General features: G+C 41.8%; 1 protein-coding gene across 2 annotated transcripts in view; it reads left to right on the top strand.

The window, feature by feature from the left end:
- LOC126272446 (regulator of G-protein signaling 17) overlaps positions 1-17,000 on the top strand; it is a 1,065,106-nt gene extending 1,048,106 nt beyond the window's left edge. For both annotated transcript variants that reach the window (XM_049975320.1, XM_049975321.1), the window contains one exon: positions 14,003-17,000. In XM_049975320.1, the coding sequence (XP_049831277.1) occupies positions 14,003-14,293 (291 nt within the window). In that variant the 3' untranslated portion in view covers positions 14,294-17,000. The remainder of the gene's footprint in view (positions 1-14,002) is intronic.
- Positions 17,001-19,260: the final 2,260 nt, after the last annotated feature.

Consider the following 19,260-nt stretch of genomic DNA (forward strand, 5'->3'; position numbering starts at 1 on the left):
ATGAATCATATTCGAATATCAATCTCTCCCCATACGTCTTACTGCTAGAGCGCGCTCATGGTCGTTACGTAATTGCCATACCTTTTATTACGGTTGAGTTATGTGTATACTGAAGACGAGGGCATATTAACGGCTGACGTCCGTCGTAGCACGGGCTGGTGGAGGGCTGGTGGACGTTTATCACGGTCGCATTGCGCCGCTACATACATTCGGTGGTACCAGTTACTGTTTCCCCGCCACTATCTTTCAATCGTAAATTTGACGCGTTTTATATCTGCAGGACGAAGTTCACTTTCGTTACAGAGGAGTTTCTTCTTAGCGATAAATTTATTTTAAAATACAAGTTAGTGTTGGATAACACTTTGCACATGATTTAGCGCCTTACGCCGTCTGTTAAAAATCCAAAAAATATTGACTAAAGAATTGTTAAACGTATTTTCTATCAAGAATTTTTTGTTCATACAAGCGTCGGCGTATTTAGAAAACTAGCAGCGTAAAAACCATCGTTCTTACAATGACTCACAATATTTAAAAAAATATTATTAATTTAACTGCTAGCTTTAGGTAGTTATCAAAAAGTTTCGGTTTGAGTTCGTTGGTGCAGTGTTTACGCAACATACCGCCACTCCATTGCGGGTATTAAGCACCGATATGAAGACAAGACACTAGTATGGCATTCGCGTCTTTCCGACGGCATGCAGTAAATGCGGAAACATGAACTATGGCAACGTTACTATCAAACTCGTCCAAAGCAGGACCAACGCGCTGTTATTCTTTCCTTGGCTGCCGTAGGACAAACGCCGGTACACATCCATCGAAGAATGAATAATGTATATGGAGTAGCACGTCTGTCGAAAACCGTCTTTGTGGAACGGTGCGCGACAAGGGGTCCCCAGTCCCAAATGCCGCAACGCAGAAGTTAAGCCAACTCAAGTGGGAGTCACTCGAGCACCCGGCCTATAGTCCTGATTTCCCCCCCCCCCCCCCCCCCATGTGATTTTCATAGCTTCATAGCTTCAGTCCCTTTTAAAAGAAAAAAAAAAGAAGGGCCGTGTAGTGGCGACGATACCTGCCGAACGAGGATGTGCAGCAGGCAGCTACGGACTCCTTCACGCTGCAGGACACATTATTTTACATCAGGGTATCTTCAATCTAGTGCGTCGACGTAATGATTGCCTCAGTACTCACGGCGACTTTGCCTGACTGGCTTAACGAAAATGGATTGTATGGCCTCCTAACGGAAACTTTTTGATCTCTCCGTACATAAACTCTGGAACATTGAAAATAGCGCACCGCGAGGGGAAAAAAATTAAATTTATTAAATTTAATGATATACAGGCTGAAATGTATTTGAACCGACAAACGCTGGGAGGTTGTAGGAGACATCAAAACTAATATTTTTCCGTAATGTCATTTTTTCCTATGAGGAGTATTTAAACGGGTAGAGGAAGATTTATCTGGTGGCAAATTAATTAAACCAACAACCAGTTTTCCATTTTTTTATGACCAAGAGACAACACATTAACACAACTCAATTTCAATTACAATATATTTTCAAAAATACCTCCATTGACGCGTAAACAAAGGTTACACCGTCTGATCATGTTCTGTCTGACACGAGCAAACACCCCAGGAGTATCCTGAATTGTTCCTGCTGCTACTATCTGGGCAACCAGATCCTCTTCTGATGCAACAGGATTTGCGTAAACAGGGTTGCGCACCTCTCCCCACACAAAAAAGTCCAGAGGGGAGATATCTGGGGATCGAGCAGGCCACGGTACAGGACCATCTCTGCCAATCCGGGAATCGACGCACATAACTGAAATGTGCCGGCGCCCCGTCATGTTGGAAGAACATGCATTGTCTTGTAGGGAGCGGGACGTCTTCCAGCAATCCTGGCAATGCTCTGGCGAGAAAATTGTAACAGTGCCTCCCATTTAATGGTCTAGGTAGCAGACACGGCCCAATTAAACAGTCCCCAACAACACCGACCCACACATTAACGAAGAACCGCACTTGCTGAGCGATAGTAACTGTGGCATGTGGGTTATCCTCACTCCAATCATGCGAACTGTGCATGTTGAAGACTCCATCACGCCCGAACGTTGCTTCATCAGTAAACAACACAGAGGATGGAAATGTAGGATGCATTTCACACTGTTCCAGGTACCACTGCGAAAACTGTCTCTGGGTGGATAATCAACTGGTTCCAGGTTGTGGACACGCTGTAAGTGTAATGGACGTAACAATTTCTCTCAAAGGACTGATCTTACATTCGTCTGATTCGTCCCCATGTTACGTGCAACTGCACGAGTCCTGATTGAAGGATCCTGCTCCACATGATGCAATACAGCTTCCTCAAATAGCAGCGTTCTTACTGTGCGACGGCGTTCCTGCCCAGGTAATCTGCTAAATGACCCGGTCTCACGCAGACGTTGGTACACAGCAGCAAAAGTCGTGTGATGCAGGATACGGCGATTAGAATATTGTTGTTGACAAACCTGCTGTCCAGCTCGTCCGTTGTAGTGCGCTACGTAGCACGCACCAACCATATCAGTGTACTAGCTCCAGGTGCATCGCTCCATCAGTAAACAGAAACAGTGGACTACTACACTGGTGGACAGCAGTTGCCTACAACTGAAGGGCGTAATACGCCCTCTAACACCTAAAGATCGTAATACGGCCTCTAACAACTGAAGAGCGGCCTTCACCGGTTTAAATAATCCTCATAGGAAAAAATGACATTAGGGAAAACTATTTGTTTTGATGTCCCCTACAACCTCATAGAGTTTGTCGGTTTAAATACTTTTCACCCTGTAGATAGAGAATCAAGTGATGCCAAGATCAAGACAAGTAAGCAAATAGAGTGAGTACAAGAAGACAAATACAGTGGAACATTAAAAACGAGTTGGACTACCTTTTGCCGCAATACGTGCCGCAACACGGTCCGGCATGGGGTTGATTGAAAGTCTGATGTTGTCCTGAGGTTTAGTGGCCAAATCATGAACAACCACCTCCAAATCATGTACACAGTGACACAGTGGCATCTGGCTTTACAATTATATCGCTAAGCCCTCGGCCAGACCGGAATAATAATTATTTGGAAAAAAAATGAATTTGTAATATTCATATGTCAGCCCCGTATAAATTTCTAACCCCATACAGACATTCCTGCAAATTTGTGAATTTTTAATAGATTTGAGACGAAAAGCATGGGCCACATGCAATAGATAATATTACAGATGTGAAGTATTCATGCATCAGTTAGTAAGCAAGTAGGCAACTCTTCACGCAACAATTATGTAATGCATGCTCCAAACGTTTTTCGTTTTAAATGTTACAAGAATTTTCATGGCTATTAAAAATTCACTATCACAAATTTTCGAAACTGTCTGTATGGGACTAAGAATTTGTATGGGGCTGGAATCAATTATTTTGCATTTTTTAATTTGATTTATAACACGGTACATTAAAAATTTATTTTTATTTAAATAATTATATTCTGCCAACGACCTTGCTGCAGTGGTAACACCGGTTCCCGTTAGATCACCGAAGTTGAGTGCTGTCGGACTGTGCTAGCACTTGAATGAGTTACCATCCGGTCTGTCGAGCGCTGTTGGCAAGCAGGGTACACTGTCCCTGTGAGGCAAACCGAGGAGCTACTTGACTGAGAAGTAGCGGTTCCGGTCTCGGCCGGGAGAGCAGTGTGGTGAGCACATGCTCCTCCATATCCGCATCCAGTGACGCCTGTGGACTGAGGATGACACGGCGGCTGGTCAGTGCCGTTGGGTCTTCCACAACCTGTTCGGACATAGTTTGCTTTTAATTAAATACTGCTTTTTAGTCATATCAGTGTAAATTTTTAAGTTTATTTCAAAGATTTTGATGAGATTACAACTGAGACATGTGGTAAACTTCTCTTCACCTGACTGAAACACTATATCAAGCCACTGTACGCGTACCTCATGGGAAGAATGTGGAGGTAAAAATTACAGAGATTCGAGCTCATGTGGAGGCTTACCAGCAATTGTTCTTCCTGTGAACCACTGGAATAAGAAAAGGGGAAAATGGCAGTGGTACACAGAGTACCCTCCACCAAAGAACAGGAAAGAAAGTTATTGAGCATTAGATTGCCATCCAGTTCTGAGCTACATTTAAAATTTCAAGTCTACAGCTCACCGTCGTTAGTTTAAAATCAGTTGCAAAATTGGTACTGAGCAGACAAGAAAGCAATATCTATCTTCTCCCCCCCCCCGCCTCCTGTCATAACTCAGAAGTGCTTGTCCACTCACGTACCTTATCCCAATACTACCTGCACGACACATTAGTCCTGCTGGGCAGCCAAGATGTCAGGTGTTACGGACCAATTTACCCCCACCCCTCCGGATGAGGGAAAAAATTGAAATCATATTGCATTGTCGTTTGGTCTGAGCTGTGTTTAATATTTCTAGTTTCTAACTCATAAGGAAGATAGGCTACAATCAATTGCAAAATTTGTGCAGATAGAGAGGCAAGAAAACCATGTAATAAAAACGTGGCAAAAACCGCAATGAAGTACAATGTACAAATAATACTGAGGTTGTGTGAGACAGAATGCCATAAAATTCAAAAGCGACAAATGCTCATAGACTTCGTTCTCCACAATACGATAATGTCTAATAGGGAGTGTTAGGGAGTGGCTGGTCGTAATTGTGATTCATGTGAAGCAGCGGGCAGACGTGCAGGCGCACGCGCGCGCGTGCGCGCGCGCACACACACACACACACACACACACACACACACACACACACACACACATAATGTTTAGACAAACGAAGTGACAACCATATCGGTTACTCTGGGAACTTCTCAGCGAAGCCATCCACGTGCCTTTGAAGGAAGGAAGTATTATATGGCTCAGTGACTGCGTCCGTGCCTATGAGAAAAACAAGCCGTAAAGGTGCTGTGAACAGAGAACAAGCTACCTTAATTGTATCAGTTATATTACTAATTAATCCAAACATTTTAGATCATCTAAACATTAATTCCCACACTATATTTTAAAACATTTGTTGTAGCTTATGCGACACGCGTAAGTATCCTTGAATTGATTTTTCCTTCAATTTTTATTATTCTTGGATAATAATTTAATGTATGTTCATTTGTTTATTGGTAGCTGAGCTTTCACTAAAGGGACACCGCCAGAGTGTAATCGAATGAACAACTATTACTAATTTTTGAAATAATAATACACCCTTAAAAAATACGCAGATGCATCTTGCACGTTTAGTTCTAAATTGTATGCGGCCACATTCATCTGCATAATTTACTTGTTTTTGAATTTACGCCAGTTAGTACAGTACCCTTACATAGAGTAATACTAATTACTTTCTATTGTGTAATACATGACATTTTTCTAGACGATGAGTTGCTCCATTATTTTCTACCGATCACTATAACTGAAATTATGCCAAGTCTGTTTTTTTACAGAGTCTTTGTTCCCAAAATTTGTGATTATTATTTTTTACAAAAACTGTTAATATAGTTCGAGTTTAGGCTTTAATATTTGTATAACATGTGGAGCAGTAAAGAAATTAATAGGTTGTAGGGAGTCTGTTACTAGATCACAGTTAATTAACAGTGACTCAATCGGTACAAAACACGACATAATGAGATTCCTGCACTAGTTCTTTTAGGGATGGGATTCTACTCTCTTACAATGGTGACCTGACGTCTGAAGTGGAAGGCAACAGACTTTTGGTACTGAGGATGAGCGAGGAAAATCTTCACTACATATTCACTACCTTCGACAAACGTTAAAGCAGCTACTTTTACCACGGCGTTTTTCCGCGACACTACATGTGGTGGTTTATTTTCCATGCTTTAATTTTTGGATTTTATTATGGCATTTTAGATAGGGACAACTCAGTTCCGTCACGAGATATGTTAATGAGCTTCTCACCTACATATAATTGCGTAAGTTTTCGCGGCCAGAGTCAGCCGACATACAAGTTTTCTGGGTGTGGTACCGCGTCATAATGTATAAAACTACTGCCGCTGGAGAAAAACTAATGTTTCGCCCACGGTTGCAGCGGTCTAATGACCCAGAAGAGGGCCGCTGCAGCTGTGGCCAAAACGTTGGTTTTTCTCCAGCGGCAGTAGTTTTGTACATTATGACACGGTTATCACATCCAGAAAACTTTTATGTCGATTAACGCGTACGATTTGAACCATTTGCCAAATGTCACATCGAGCATTAGTTAATAGGTGGGGACACTTACAGTGACGTCGCAGGCCATCTATCTTTTTGATAGTGACAAAATTTCACTTCTATAAAAGGAATGGATGGATTCTTTCGGTAAACACAGGATACACAAACGATCTTGAAGAATTCATAGCAACAAACCTGAAGTACAACAGAATTCTTCTACTGTCAGTAGGAATTCGTGAGATCAATCAAGTTGCGATTGTAAATAAAACGAATAGCGTGTACATAAACGAGGACTCATGTCAGTTACCTACTCCAGTCGACCTGACTAATAGCTTCCGAGGTTCTCGCAGATCATTCTAGGCGAATGACGAAGTTTGTCATATTCTTCGTTCCCCACTCATTACTTATAATCAAACATTAACTCACTACGCACTCATATTATTCAGTTTCCATTTATCTTCTAAGAACCACGAACAATTGACACATCATTCTCTGTTGTTCCCTACTTCTTCTCCAGTACTTCAACTTTTCTGTATTTGTCTTCGTTTTCTCTCAGCGCCATTGTTCTGATCCGTATGCTAAAGTACTTCTATTTTTAATACTTTCTTCTCAAAACTTACTCTCCCTAGCGATTTAGCTGCTCAGTCCAAACCTTTCTGTATCTCTTTGCTCGCACTTGTCGTTTCTTCCTGCCTCAAAGTGATTAACTTGTAGGAGCCATACTTTAAATATACCCAAAGGCAACCAATAGCCTCTTCTGTGCTGTTTCTGCCCTATTGCCTTGTACTCTATGCATTCTTCATCATTGCCTCTTCTTTTTCAGAGTTCTCTTGTTGTTAGCAAAACTAATATTTTCCATACAGGTCTTATTTACATTACATCTTATCTAACTTATAATCCAGCAATGAACATTCAATGGCGTATAAACACTTCCGTTTACTACTGCTGTATAGTATTTTAATTATAGAGGAGAAATAACTCTGGAGTGATTATGGTCACATCATTATGCTGGGATTGTTACGCGACTTATGAGCAGTGTTTGTTCATAGTTTAAGCAAAGACCAAAACATTAGTATCATGGGTATTTGCATCATTTTTGCGATTTCAAAAAGAGATTCTAGACTGCCAAAACATATAACTTTCATAGGGATATACTGTTACAGTCTGAATATTATCTTGCTAGAAAGACCGAGTGAAATGAAGGCTCGCTATCACTACGAATTTACAAGACAAGAAACACGTAAATGTGACAAAATCCAGTCTTCCACTGAATTTATACACATTTTGAGCAGTGTTAATCTGTAAACACGATTTATAAATGTCAGCCTGAGTCTTTTCGTCCGCTTCATTCAGATTTTCTAATCATCACTATTTCTAGCAGTAGTCACAGCGGGAAGCTATTCTACTGACACTGACACGTAGAACAGGAAGAACTACTGTAGTCGATTTTATTTTAATTTACCTAAGGATGGAAACTGATTAAACGTACTGTAACAGAAAATAGAAACTAAAGGCTTTCATCCCTAGAAATATTTTAAAGTACTTTCAAAACACTACTCAGAGAAAGGTTTCGATGAGGAAAAGTTTGTGGTTGAAGGACAAGCCCCCCCCCCATTTAAGTGCGTGTGTTTGTATGCGTCCGTGCGTGCGTGTGTGTGTGTGTGTGTGTGTGTGTGTGTGTGTGTGTGTGTGTGTGAGAGAGAGAGAGAGAGAGAAAGAGAGAGAGAGAGTGAGAATCAGTGAGTAAATAACATGCTGAATGGGAAGAGAAGTAGACAAGTACCATATAATAATCATTTGGAAAATTCAGTGTTTTCCTACTTCAGATTATTGTCTCCACTGTTCGGTTAATATACATAAAATGTTTGTATGTAAACTATCTAACTCCTTTGTGACTGCCATAGCGTTCACTCTTCTTTTATGCTTCTACATTTACTTTCCACTTAACAGGTAACAATGAAGGATTAACATATACTTTGCAAGGCATAACTTTTGTGTGACAATTTTTTATTTTCATATGATAGTGTCTGTACAGGTGAATGAAATGTATTTCTCTCTTTTTTTCTTTGTTATGTCTTTATTAACTAATTAACTTTTTTGTAGCTTCTATTCTTTAATGTAGTAGACACTTGCACAGAATACGTAGCAAATAAATTCATTAAAATATTTAAAATCATTAATCAAGAATAAAGAATATAAAATCTATGAAAAAGATGCGTATACGCATGTGATAAGATATAAAATTTTATTCAGATTATAATTCCAAATTCGATGTATTTGAGATACTTTTAATAGCACTGGCGTAGCATGGAGCCATTTCACAATGCTGAAGCAGTATGTTTGAGTATGTCCGAGACTCACCAAAGCTATAAAGTACAACAAAAAATTAAAGACAGTATTGGTAATTTCTTCTACACTCCTGGAAATTGAAATAAGAACACCGTGAATTCATTGTCCCAGGAAGGGGCAATTTTATTGACACATTCCTGGGGTCAGGTACATCACATGATCACACTGACAGAACCACAGGCACATAGACACAGGCAACAGAGCATGCACAATGTCGGCACTAGTACAGTGTATATCCACCTTTCGCAGCAATGCAGGCTGCTATTCTCCCATGGAGACGATCGTAGAGATGCTGGATGTAGTCCTGTGGAACGGCTTGCCATGCCATTTCCACCTGGCGCCTCTGTTGGACCAGTGTTCGTGCTGGACGTGCAGACCGCGTGAGACGACGCTTCATCCAGTCCCAAACATGCTCAATGGGGGACAGATCCGGAGATCTTGCTGGCCAGGGTAGTTGACTTACACCTTCTAGAGCACGTTGGGTGGCACGGGATACATGCGGACGTGCATTGTCCTGTTGGAACAGCAAGTTCCCTTGCCGATCTAGGAATGGTAGAACGATGGGTTCGATGACGGTTTGGATGTACCGTGCACTATTCAGTGTCCCCTCGACGATCACCAGAGGTGTACGGCCAGTGTAGGCGATCGCTCCCCACACCATGATGCCGGGTGTTGGCCCTGTGTGCCTCGGTCGTATGCAGTCCTGATTGTGGCGCTCACCTGCACGGCGCCAAACACGCATACGACCATCATTGGCACCAAGGCAGAAGCGACTCTCATCGCTGAAGACGACACGTCTCCATTCGTCCCTCCATTCACGCCTGTCGCGACACCACTGGAGGCGGGCTGCACGACGTTGGGGCGTGAGCGGAAGACGGCCTAACGGTGTGTGGGACCGTAGCCCATCTTCATGGAGACGGTTGCGAATGGTCCTCGCCGATACCGCAGGAGCAACAGTGTCCCTAATTTGCTGGGAAGTGGCGGTGCGGTCCCCTACGGCACTGCGTAGGATCATACGGTCTTGGCGTGCATCCGTGCGTCGCTGCGGGCCGGTCCCAGGTCGACGGGCACGTGCACCTTCCGCCGACCACTGGCGACAACATCGATGTACTGTGGAGACCTCACGCCCCACGTGTTGAGCAATTCGGCGGTACGTCCAGCCGGCCTCCCGCATGCCCACTATACGCCCTCGCTCAAAGTCCGTCAACTGCACATACGGTTCACGTCCACGCTGTCGCGGCATGCTACTAGTGTTAAAGACTGCGATGGAGCTCCGTATGCCACGGCAAACTGGCTGACACTGACGGCGGCGGTGCACAAATGCTGCGCAGCTAGCGCCATTCGACGGCCAACACCGCGGTTCCTGGTGTGTCCGCTGTGCCGTGCGTGTGATCATTGCTTGTACAGCCCTCTCGCAGTGTCCGGAGCAAGTATGGTGGGTCTGACACACCGGTGTCAATGTGTTCTTTTTTCCATTTCCAGGAGTGTATTTCATTACAAACATATAACATTTTAGCTGTGGCACTTGTCTCAAACAGCTAAACGCCCTTTCTTTTAGCTCTTCAAAGTTTTAAGCCATACCAGAGTCATGTGACATGAGGGGCAGTGTATGTTTTCGGGAAAAAGTTTATGTTCTCTGTCCCGGAATGCTCTATGGTTTCAGTTTAAGAATTAAGATAAATATCTTTTGTTGTGGGCGTTCTAAGCGAAAATGTATGCCTTCTGCATCATGTTCTATTTGTTCTATTTTTCTAATAGCTTTTATTTTTTCCGTATTGAGCCACTGGGATCACGTAACTGCTTGAGTTTCTCCATTTTTCTCTGCTGCTTCCTGTTTTCCCATTGTTCCTACATCTTCTCCCCGTGTCATCTATTCCTTTCTCCCGTGTTGTTCCTGATGTCTTATTTTATATTTTTTGCCTTGAAACTCTTATAAATTTAGCATGTCATTCTTAAAAAGATTCTTTCTGTTATAACGGTCTCGTTGATATTGTTTCTATCTACCAGGCGATCAAAAAGTCAGTATAAATTTGATAACTGAATAAATCACGGAATAACGTAGATAGAGAGGTACAAATCGACACACATGCTTCGAATCACGTGGGGTTTTATTAGAACCTAAAAAATACAAAAGTTCAAAAAATGTCCGACAGATAGCGCTTCATCTGTTCAGAATAGCAATAATTAGCATAACAAAGTGAGACAAAGCAAAGATGATGTTGTTTACAGAAAATGCTCAATATATCAACCATCACTCCTCAACAATAGCTGTAGTCGAGGAATAATGTTGTGAACAGCACTGTAAAGCATGTCCGGAGTTATGGTGAGGCATTGGCGTCGGATGATGCGTTTCAGCATACCTAGAGATGTCGGTCGATCAGGATACACTTGCGACTTCAGTTAACCCCAAAGCCAATAATTGCACGGACTGAGGTCTGGAGACCTGGGAGGCCAAGCATGACGAAAGTGGCGACTGAGCACACGATCATCTCCAAACGACGCGCGCAAGAGGTCTTTCATATGGGGTGGTTCTAATAAAACCCCATGTCATTTCAAGCATGTGTGTCAATTTTTACCTCTCTATCTACATTTTTCCGTGGTTTATTCAGTTTTCAAACTTATACTGACTTTTTGATAACGCGGTACTTCTTTTCTTATTTTTGTAATCAATGCTACTGTTGTAGAATTACAGTAACAATGGTTTCGTTAGCCTGATCTCAGTCACTTGGTAGAGATGTTCAAAGAAGATTAACATTAACTTTGCCACTTTCCGTTGTCTAGCCATCTGTAGTGTATATCATTTATTTTTTCTAATGATTAGTCTTTCCAAGTATCTCGGTCTTACTACTGCGACGTAGTGTTTTAATTTTGTATGTCTATATATGCTTATCTCTCTGAACATATTTTTTCTAAAATGATATGATGTTTCCATTTTACTAATTTTACATCTGTAGCAATTCTCACTAATCCATTTTTCTGTATAATTTCTTCAAGATATTTAATTAACTAAGTTGTTGTATTTAACAATGATGATATGGCAGTTCTACTGGATCTGACAAATAGATGGATAACAGCACCTGAAATCCGCATCTGTTTGTGGCGGCCAGATCAACGCAGCTGAACTGGTTAAATGTCCCAAAGTGACGGTTCCGGAGACTCATATCTTTCCAACTCCTTTACTGGCCTACATGGTCATCTGATTTGTCATTCATAGAGGAATATTGTGAGAAGACGTATACCCTCATACCATTATCTAGCCAGCAGTCCTCATGAACTGTCAGAGAAAGGATTTCATGAATGGAAAGGAAGTCCTTATGATGGCATTCGGGGGCCATTTTAATTCCATGTCACGAGGATTACAAAATTTTGTTAGTGCTTTGTGGGTCACATCTCACCCTGATGTTGATGGAGATCAATTCTGAGCGAATAGAAAGTTATCATTTATAGGATGAACATCTTCACGCATCTCTACAAAAATACGGAAGCACCAAAAATATAGCACGTTACCATACCTACTACGGTGTAAAAAATCCGTTGGCAGAATTAAAGCAATAATATCCCTCGGTCGCAGAAATGTTTAAAACTTGCCATTTTTAAAAGCTTAAAATCCGTCGGTACTCAAAATAGGTTCCCCGTTGTTTCGGAATGGATAAATATATGTCCCGTACGGGTACTTAATACTATTATCCTGCAAAATAGTGGCAAGTTCAAGTAACGATTATGGAGGAGGACAGAAATCACGCACCCTTTTCTCCAATTAGACCTCGAGAATTCAATAATGTTGAGATCTGCAAACTGTGGTGGCCGTTGAAATCCTGTGACCTTAGCGGATAGGCGAGATGCGGCAATTCGTCATCGTGCTCGCAAAACCAGACCTGGACGATGAGAGTTGTGTGAACAGGAGCCCTGTCCTCTTGGAACACAGCATCACTACTGGGGATCAAACATTGTGCCATGGGATTCACCTGATCAGCCTAAACGGTTTCATAATCCTTAGCAGTAAGGCGGCCTTGCACAGTAAGCACGGGGCCCGTGGAATATCACGGTATGGCTAAATAACAAGATCACTGTGTCGTTCCAGTCTAAAGACGTAAACTCGGCCACAAAGCGGAAACAGTGAGCAACAAAGCTTCCTTTCGTTGCTCAATAGTATAGGATTCATGGTTCAAATGGCTCTCAGTACTATGGGACTCAACTGCTGTGGTCATCAGTCCCCTAGAACTTAGAACTACTTAAACCTAACTAACCTAAGGACATCACACACATCCATGCCCGAGGCAGGATTCGAACCTGCGACCGTAGCAGTCCACGGTTCCGGACTGCGCGCCTAGAACCGCGAGACCACCGCGGCCGGCAGGTTTCATGGCATCGACACCATATTTTCCTAATACGGGCATTTGCATCGCTGATAAGGGGTTCTGAAATTACAGCTCGCCCTGCATTTTTCCGCTTTTGGAGCTGCCTTCGGGTTCTTTCGGTCCTGGAAGGGTTCCAAAGTGCGACATTCAGTTCTGCACTGAGTTCTGCGTCTATCGTTCTCTTACAGTGTTGTTTTTCCGATTTCCCTGAATGCGATATACATCTTCGATACGATGCCGTTTGAAACACGAACCAGTTCGACTCCTTTGTAGACGAACGCATCCACAATACGAGCACCAACGATTTGCCAGCGTTCGAATTCACTTAGCTCCGACATAATACATTAATAACTGTATAGAACGCTGTTCTGACCAGGCCCTTGTACTGGTGTCGTTCGTGGTCAGATACATCACTTAGATAGCAAGTGTATTAACTTCAAGCAATTCTCGCGATCTTACGGTATTTTTATCCAACTCCTCTATGGCATTCGTGTTTGATGGTGTAACACTTCACATTTTCGTCAATGTGTTTGTTCTTCTAAGAATTTAGGTTTATTCATTATTACAGTTCTCTAAGTGAACGATATCTTTCGTTATTGTGTGACTATGTAGCTATAGTGATAAGGAATAAATAATAAGAAATTAAAATATAGTGAAGTGATGTACTTATGCCTAGCTTCGTGGCGATATACACTAGTAAAATTTTCTCGAGCTTCCAGCCGTGTCCAGTGATTTAAAATCCACGAGCTTTCGGCTGTGTTCCCCTCGGCCATTGTCAAGTGGTGACTGTCGAGTGATTGCTGCTGCCATCCTTATACAGCCGAGCTGTCTTCAGTGACGTCAATGGTGCTCGCTCCAGCGCCATATATGGTAATGTTTTGATTGCGCACTTGCCGCGCCCGCTTCAACTTTCCGATGGCCGGGTTCCAAGCTGTGCTTAGCTACAGGCTAAGCACCAGTCATTCAAGAGCCACAACTTGACAATGTTCGAGGAGAACTCGGTCGAAAGATTGTCGATTTTAAACCACTGGACGCGGCTGGAATCCTGAGAAAAATTGTATCGTTGTGAAATGATGTTTCTCATGTTGTCTGCTTGTCCGCACAGGTGAGCCTAGATTCGCGGGTGCGCGAGATCGTCAACCGCAACATGGTGGACCCGACACCGCACACGTTCGACGAGGCGCAGCTGCAGATCTACACGCTGATGCACCGAGACTCGTACCCGCGCTTCGTCAACTCGACGCAGTTCAAGAAGCTGGCGCAGCTCACCAGCAACGGCAACGACGCCAGCGGCGCTGCGACGCCCACCGGCAAGGACAAGGAGAAGGAGAAGGACAAGGAGAAGGACAAGGACGCGCCGACGTCGTCCTCTGGTCGCAAAGACAGCAGCGCGTAACGCAGCACGGCCTACGCACGACGCCCTCCTGCTGGGTCCCATGCACCGCCCAACGCCCCCGCAAGCCCCCACCCTTCACCACGACACCTGCCACTGGCACTGCATCGTCATCGGCCTCACGAAGACATTACCATAATGGCCTAACGCGGAGGGACCGGTGCATCACTCTGGCCCATCTCCCCTTGGTGCCCGCGGGTCGGACACCGATTTGCAATTCGTGTTAGCTCATCGCGACTGCAAAGGTCGAGGTCAGCGCGGACAGCAGTAGCGTCCATCGGGGATTACGTAGCATGGCACGAGAGCCCGCTGGTTCCTGGGCACGTCATCGGGATACCTCTGGATCAGCGCTGCGGTCTTCGTGCGCACTCACTGGGGAAAGAGTTGAGCTTGACAACTTCCCTACTCACCCCCATTCTCCCGTTCCTGAGAGTCGTAAGCTTCACTACCTAGCTCAGAGGCGACCACTGGTCCAGCCAGTGACCTTTCTCCAGTTCCGCTGCCCCCTCCCCGCCACCCCCACCATACGTCACTCACAGATGACCCCTCGGAGCAAAGCTGTGTGGCTGTTACGAACTGCTGTAATTTTCATCCAGACGCGAGGAAACGCACAAAAAGTATGGGCAAGTGGGTGTTATCGACGGCAGCTTTGCAATACCCTATCCCGTTCCTGGAATGTATTTCTTTTTTCTTTTTTCTTTTTGGCATGAAACCAAATGGTGCAACGAAATATTACGCTACGTTGGTGCCAAAACGATTCTGGTTGGCCGAGCGAGGAATAGGATTCGCTGCTAGGTGGCGTGGATTGTACCAATATGCTATTTTTGATGAAAGCGAATGGACTGCCACTGCGCCGAGCGTTACAAAAACTTTTCACGAGAGCTGAAATGCAAACCCCGTAAAAGGCCCTACAAATTTTACGTTATCGTGATTCTAGTCCTTACAGTATGTTTATTTCGAATATTGTGTTGACTGTCCTTTAAGAGATGATTATTTCTTTACTCTAGTCGTTAAAGTCAAAGAAATAATACTAGTCATTACAGATAAAACGTTCCTATGTATTTGGTTGTATGTCAATTGACAACTGATATATTTTTCTCTTTTATTTAATTAAATATATCAAGATGAATAAGCAAGTAAGGGATCAGGCTGTTAAACTTATTATGTACATATATAAATATATATTTCAAGAAGTTACAGACTTTGTAGTATATATATATATGTTTGAAACAAAAAATATTATGTCGTTTAGTACAGAAGCTCTTGCAGGTCTGATACAACTGCCTCACAAAAAACACAATTTGAAGAAAAAAATTAATTGCACATTAACAATGTATTTTTGTCGTGAAAGGATTTCGATCTTAGCGACCAGACGATTAATGCTTTTTTAAACAGACAATTATGAAACGTTGTAGCTGTGTGAAATTTTGCTGATTGCGGATGTACGTAGTGAATAATTGTGTAATTAGAAAACACCTACTAGTATATTCCTACCCGACCTTGCACCTCTTCAAGTTCACTTGTTAACTCAGCTAGCCTTGAAATATTTTATAATAAAATCATCGCTCCATATGTGTACTTAATACTGATATTTACTGTACTAATGTAATGACCAAGTCTCCTCGTAAAGACCAATTATTATATGAATGATGCACATTTTTATTAAACTCCATATTTATAGGTCGATAGGAGCTCAAATGTAATTGATGTACATCATGTTTGTGTACACAAAATAATAATTATCCTCAAAGTGATCATAAAAATATATATACATAATTATTAAGTGTGCTGTTTAATGAAAATAAAAAGCGAAAATAATTGTGCAAATACACCGACGTTCCGTGCGACAGACAATTTAAATAACATAAAATCTCTTGGAAGCTGCAGACATTCGTCATATTCATCTTCTCAGTGGTTTGTTTGGTGGTTTAAGGACTCAGTGAAACATTTCAGAGAATATAAGTGAGATAACAAAATTTTAGATGCGTATCGATAAAAGACAATCGTTACATGCAATCGCTTTATGCATCACCTGTGTACATTCTCTAAAGAAACAGATTACAAATAAATAATTATTGGTATTGTAGAAGATGAGTAATGTGAACAGTGCGTAAGGCACAAACTGTAAGAAAGACAGAGTATTACTAATAATTCCTCAGTATGAAAGTGTAAAGTTTTGTGTTCGTTGCGTGTTCAGCAAGATTCTTTATCAGAAGTGTTTTTCTCTACAAGTAAGTGTGTACGGTGCTGCGGCTGTTTTTAATCATTTATTCCGTCAAAAAAGTCATGTTCATGTTACATTATTATTATTGATAGATCATCTGAATAAAGCCCATAAATTTATTGTTTTCTCATGAAGCAAATTAATAATTCTTCATGGTACTGGTTCAAAAAGTACAGCGTTAAACCCCACAAAATGTGACAAGTTGCAATATTCGTTATGAATCTCGACCTAAAATAGTGACAGATGCCTTTGTTAACATACAAGCAATATGTTTTGAAGAATCTAACAAAGCTGGACTGATTACAAGAAGAGTTCGACTTTGCATTATACTCCAGACATATAGATCCTTACTCTGTGCTTTCTCATAACTACTTGGCATAAGTGAACAACAGTTGAACATCACATGTATTTCATCATGGGAAAATACTGCGCACTCAATCGATGTTGATATTTAATTATAAAATAAAGTATATAGTTATGGAACAAGTACTTTTTTGACAATCCCATTCAGATTAGTTTGATGTGTGTTCATTTATAAAACTTTAGTAGTAAAAGTAAATATTATACAAAATATTTCCTTTTTTCCAGTTCATGTCATCATGTACAAAATTCAAGGTGATGTAATAGATCACTTTTTCACAGGTCAAAAACACATTCAAACCTGTAAAACACTTTCAGCTCTTTGTGCACTGCTATTATAATAATCACACATATACTTTAATTCCTAATAACCCCTATAAAATATATTAAATACGGAATGTGCTGATGTTGACTATACACCGACAACAAAAACCGGAAAGTATAGATGTTGACCATACACTAACAACAAAAACCTAGAGACACGTTTTGTAGCGATATTCGAGGTGAAGTACATTATTTTTAATTATATAATGCATGATGGTATCTATATATTTAGATGTTCCCACAGCAATATCATATCTTACAAGCACTGTGTCTTAATAAGCATGTGATGTAAAAATACGTTTAAGCAGTGAGAAGTTAAATGTTCAACAAGAAATGCCAGGTGCATTTTGTGGTAGGATTAAAGGGAAAAACTGATAGAGAAAGGTCGCAGAAACTGCCGAAATTTCGTGATTGTCTGGCTTCCCCAAGTTAGCACAAGTTAGTACTTGGGGTCGAATACTTGTAATCCACATCACAGACCACCTCCATACTACATAGGGTCTAATAAGACCAGGAAATCTTCTATCCTTTAACGTAGTCCTCCTGCCCCCCCCCCCTCCCCCCCCCCCCGCACCTCCCATTTTTAGTATCAGCCGATACCAGTAGGTAGTAACGTAAGTACATACAGAATCACAAAAACTGAAGAAATACCATGAACATTACGAAGCTGCGGGTGCCTGTTAAAATCAAATAAATTCTCTCGAACCCATGTCAGAGTAGCTGTATTTATCCGCCAGAAGAAAATCCCTAACAATGGAGCAACGAAGTCCCTACGGCACGCCGTATTCTTTACTACGAGTAATATAAAAGTACGAAAGTGGCCTCCTAAGTGTTGCCGGATAAACTGCAGAAGATGATACGATAAAGGTGGTTCGTTTTATAGCTTGACCAATTTGTAAGCTATTAACTAAACCGACGCTACGCCGTAACAGTAGCATTTATAGACAGGAATGTTCGTGAATAACTTGTTACCAGCAGTAATGCAAATATCCACTAAAAAGCAGGCGGGTGATACTCTTGAAAGCTTCTTCTCCATCTCCGAAGCGAACTGCGTGCACGGAATATATGACTAGAGCCAATACCCTGAACATGTGCCTCTGTTATATCAAATACTGATCGAAAAAATTACTAAGACTATTTGACCACACCTTACTGAAAATATTCAAAAACAGGAAATGGTTCCATTGCGCTATGGGAAAGGAGCAGCGGCATGAACGAATATTTAAATCACTACGATCATTATTATTCATGGTACTGACCTTGCATCTCTGCGAAGAGTGGATGTGACATCCCTTATAGGCAAATCACTTGCAATGAAGATGTAAAACGTTTCACCGTCTATCGACAAACAAAGAAATTAGAACAGTCGTATCTAACAAAATCTTGAACAATGCCAAATCTCATATTCTCGGCAGTGCTGAATTTCGTTATAAGCTGCGAAGGTATGCAAAGAATCGGAAATATGACTGTTGAAGGCAGTTGCTTTCACATTGACTAATTTGACGAATAATTCCGCTGGAGACAGAACCCACAGTAAAGTTCATGCTCAAATCAGTTACAGTGGCAAGTACGAATATAAGGGCGAGTGTGCCATACGAATATTGTGATGATTTCATAAATGAGTGTGATAAGAAAAGAAACAGGTTTTAGTTCCATTTCTCATAATTAATGAGCAGTTCAATGACTAATAACAATTAGTGAATTTATACTTGTCCAATGATGGACTACGTGGTGTACAAGTCCAAGATATGTGCAAAGCAGAAAAAAAAACTTCAGACACATCAGGATACTGTAAGAATATTAAACCAGTGGGAATGAAAAACAGTCAGTTCGGTAAACTCACAGATGGACAACTGAAATAACGATACTGTACTACGAGCATGGAGAAACCTGTCTCTCTGAACAGAGGAACCTATGTCTGGACATGACTGAAGGTAGACTGGAAGGAGTTGCAAACAAATGATCACATCAACCAGCTCTAGAACGCCGCCTTCTCACGGTCATTCTCGTAGATGATAGCATGAGAATGTCCATCGGAACGAAACGTCAACTAAATGTCACA

The sequence above is a fragment of the Schistocerca gregaria genome, chromosome 5 (assembly GCF_023897955.1).
Source record: "Schistocerca gregaria isolate iqSchGreg1 chromosome 5, iqSchGreg1.2, whole genome shotgun sequence".
NCBI lineage: Eukaryota > Metazoa > Arthropoda > Insecta > Orthoptera > Acrididae > Schistocerca > Schistocerca gregaria.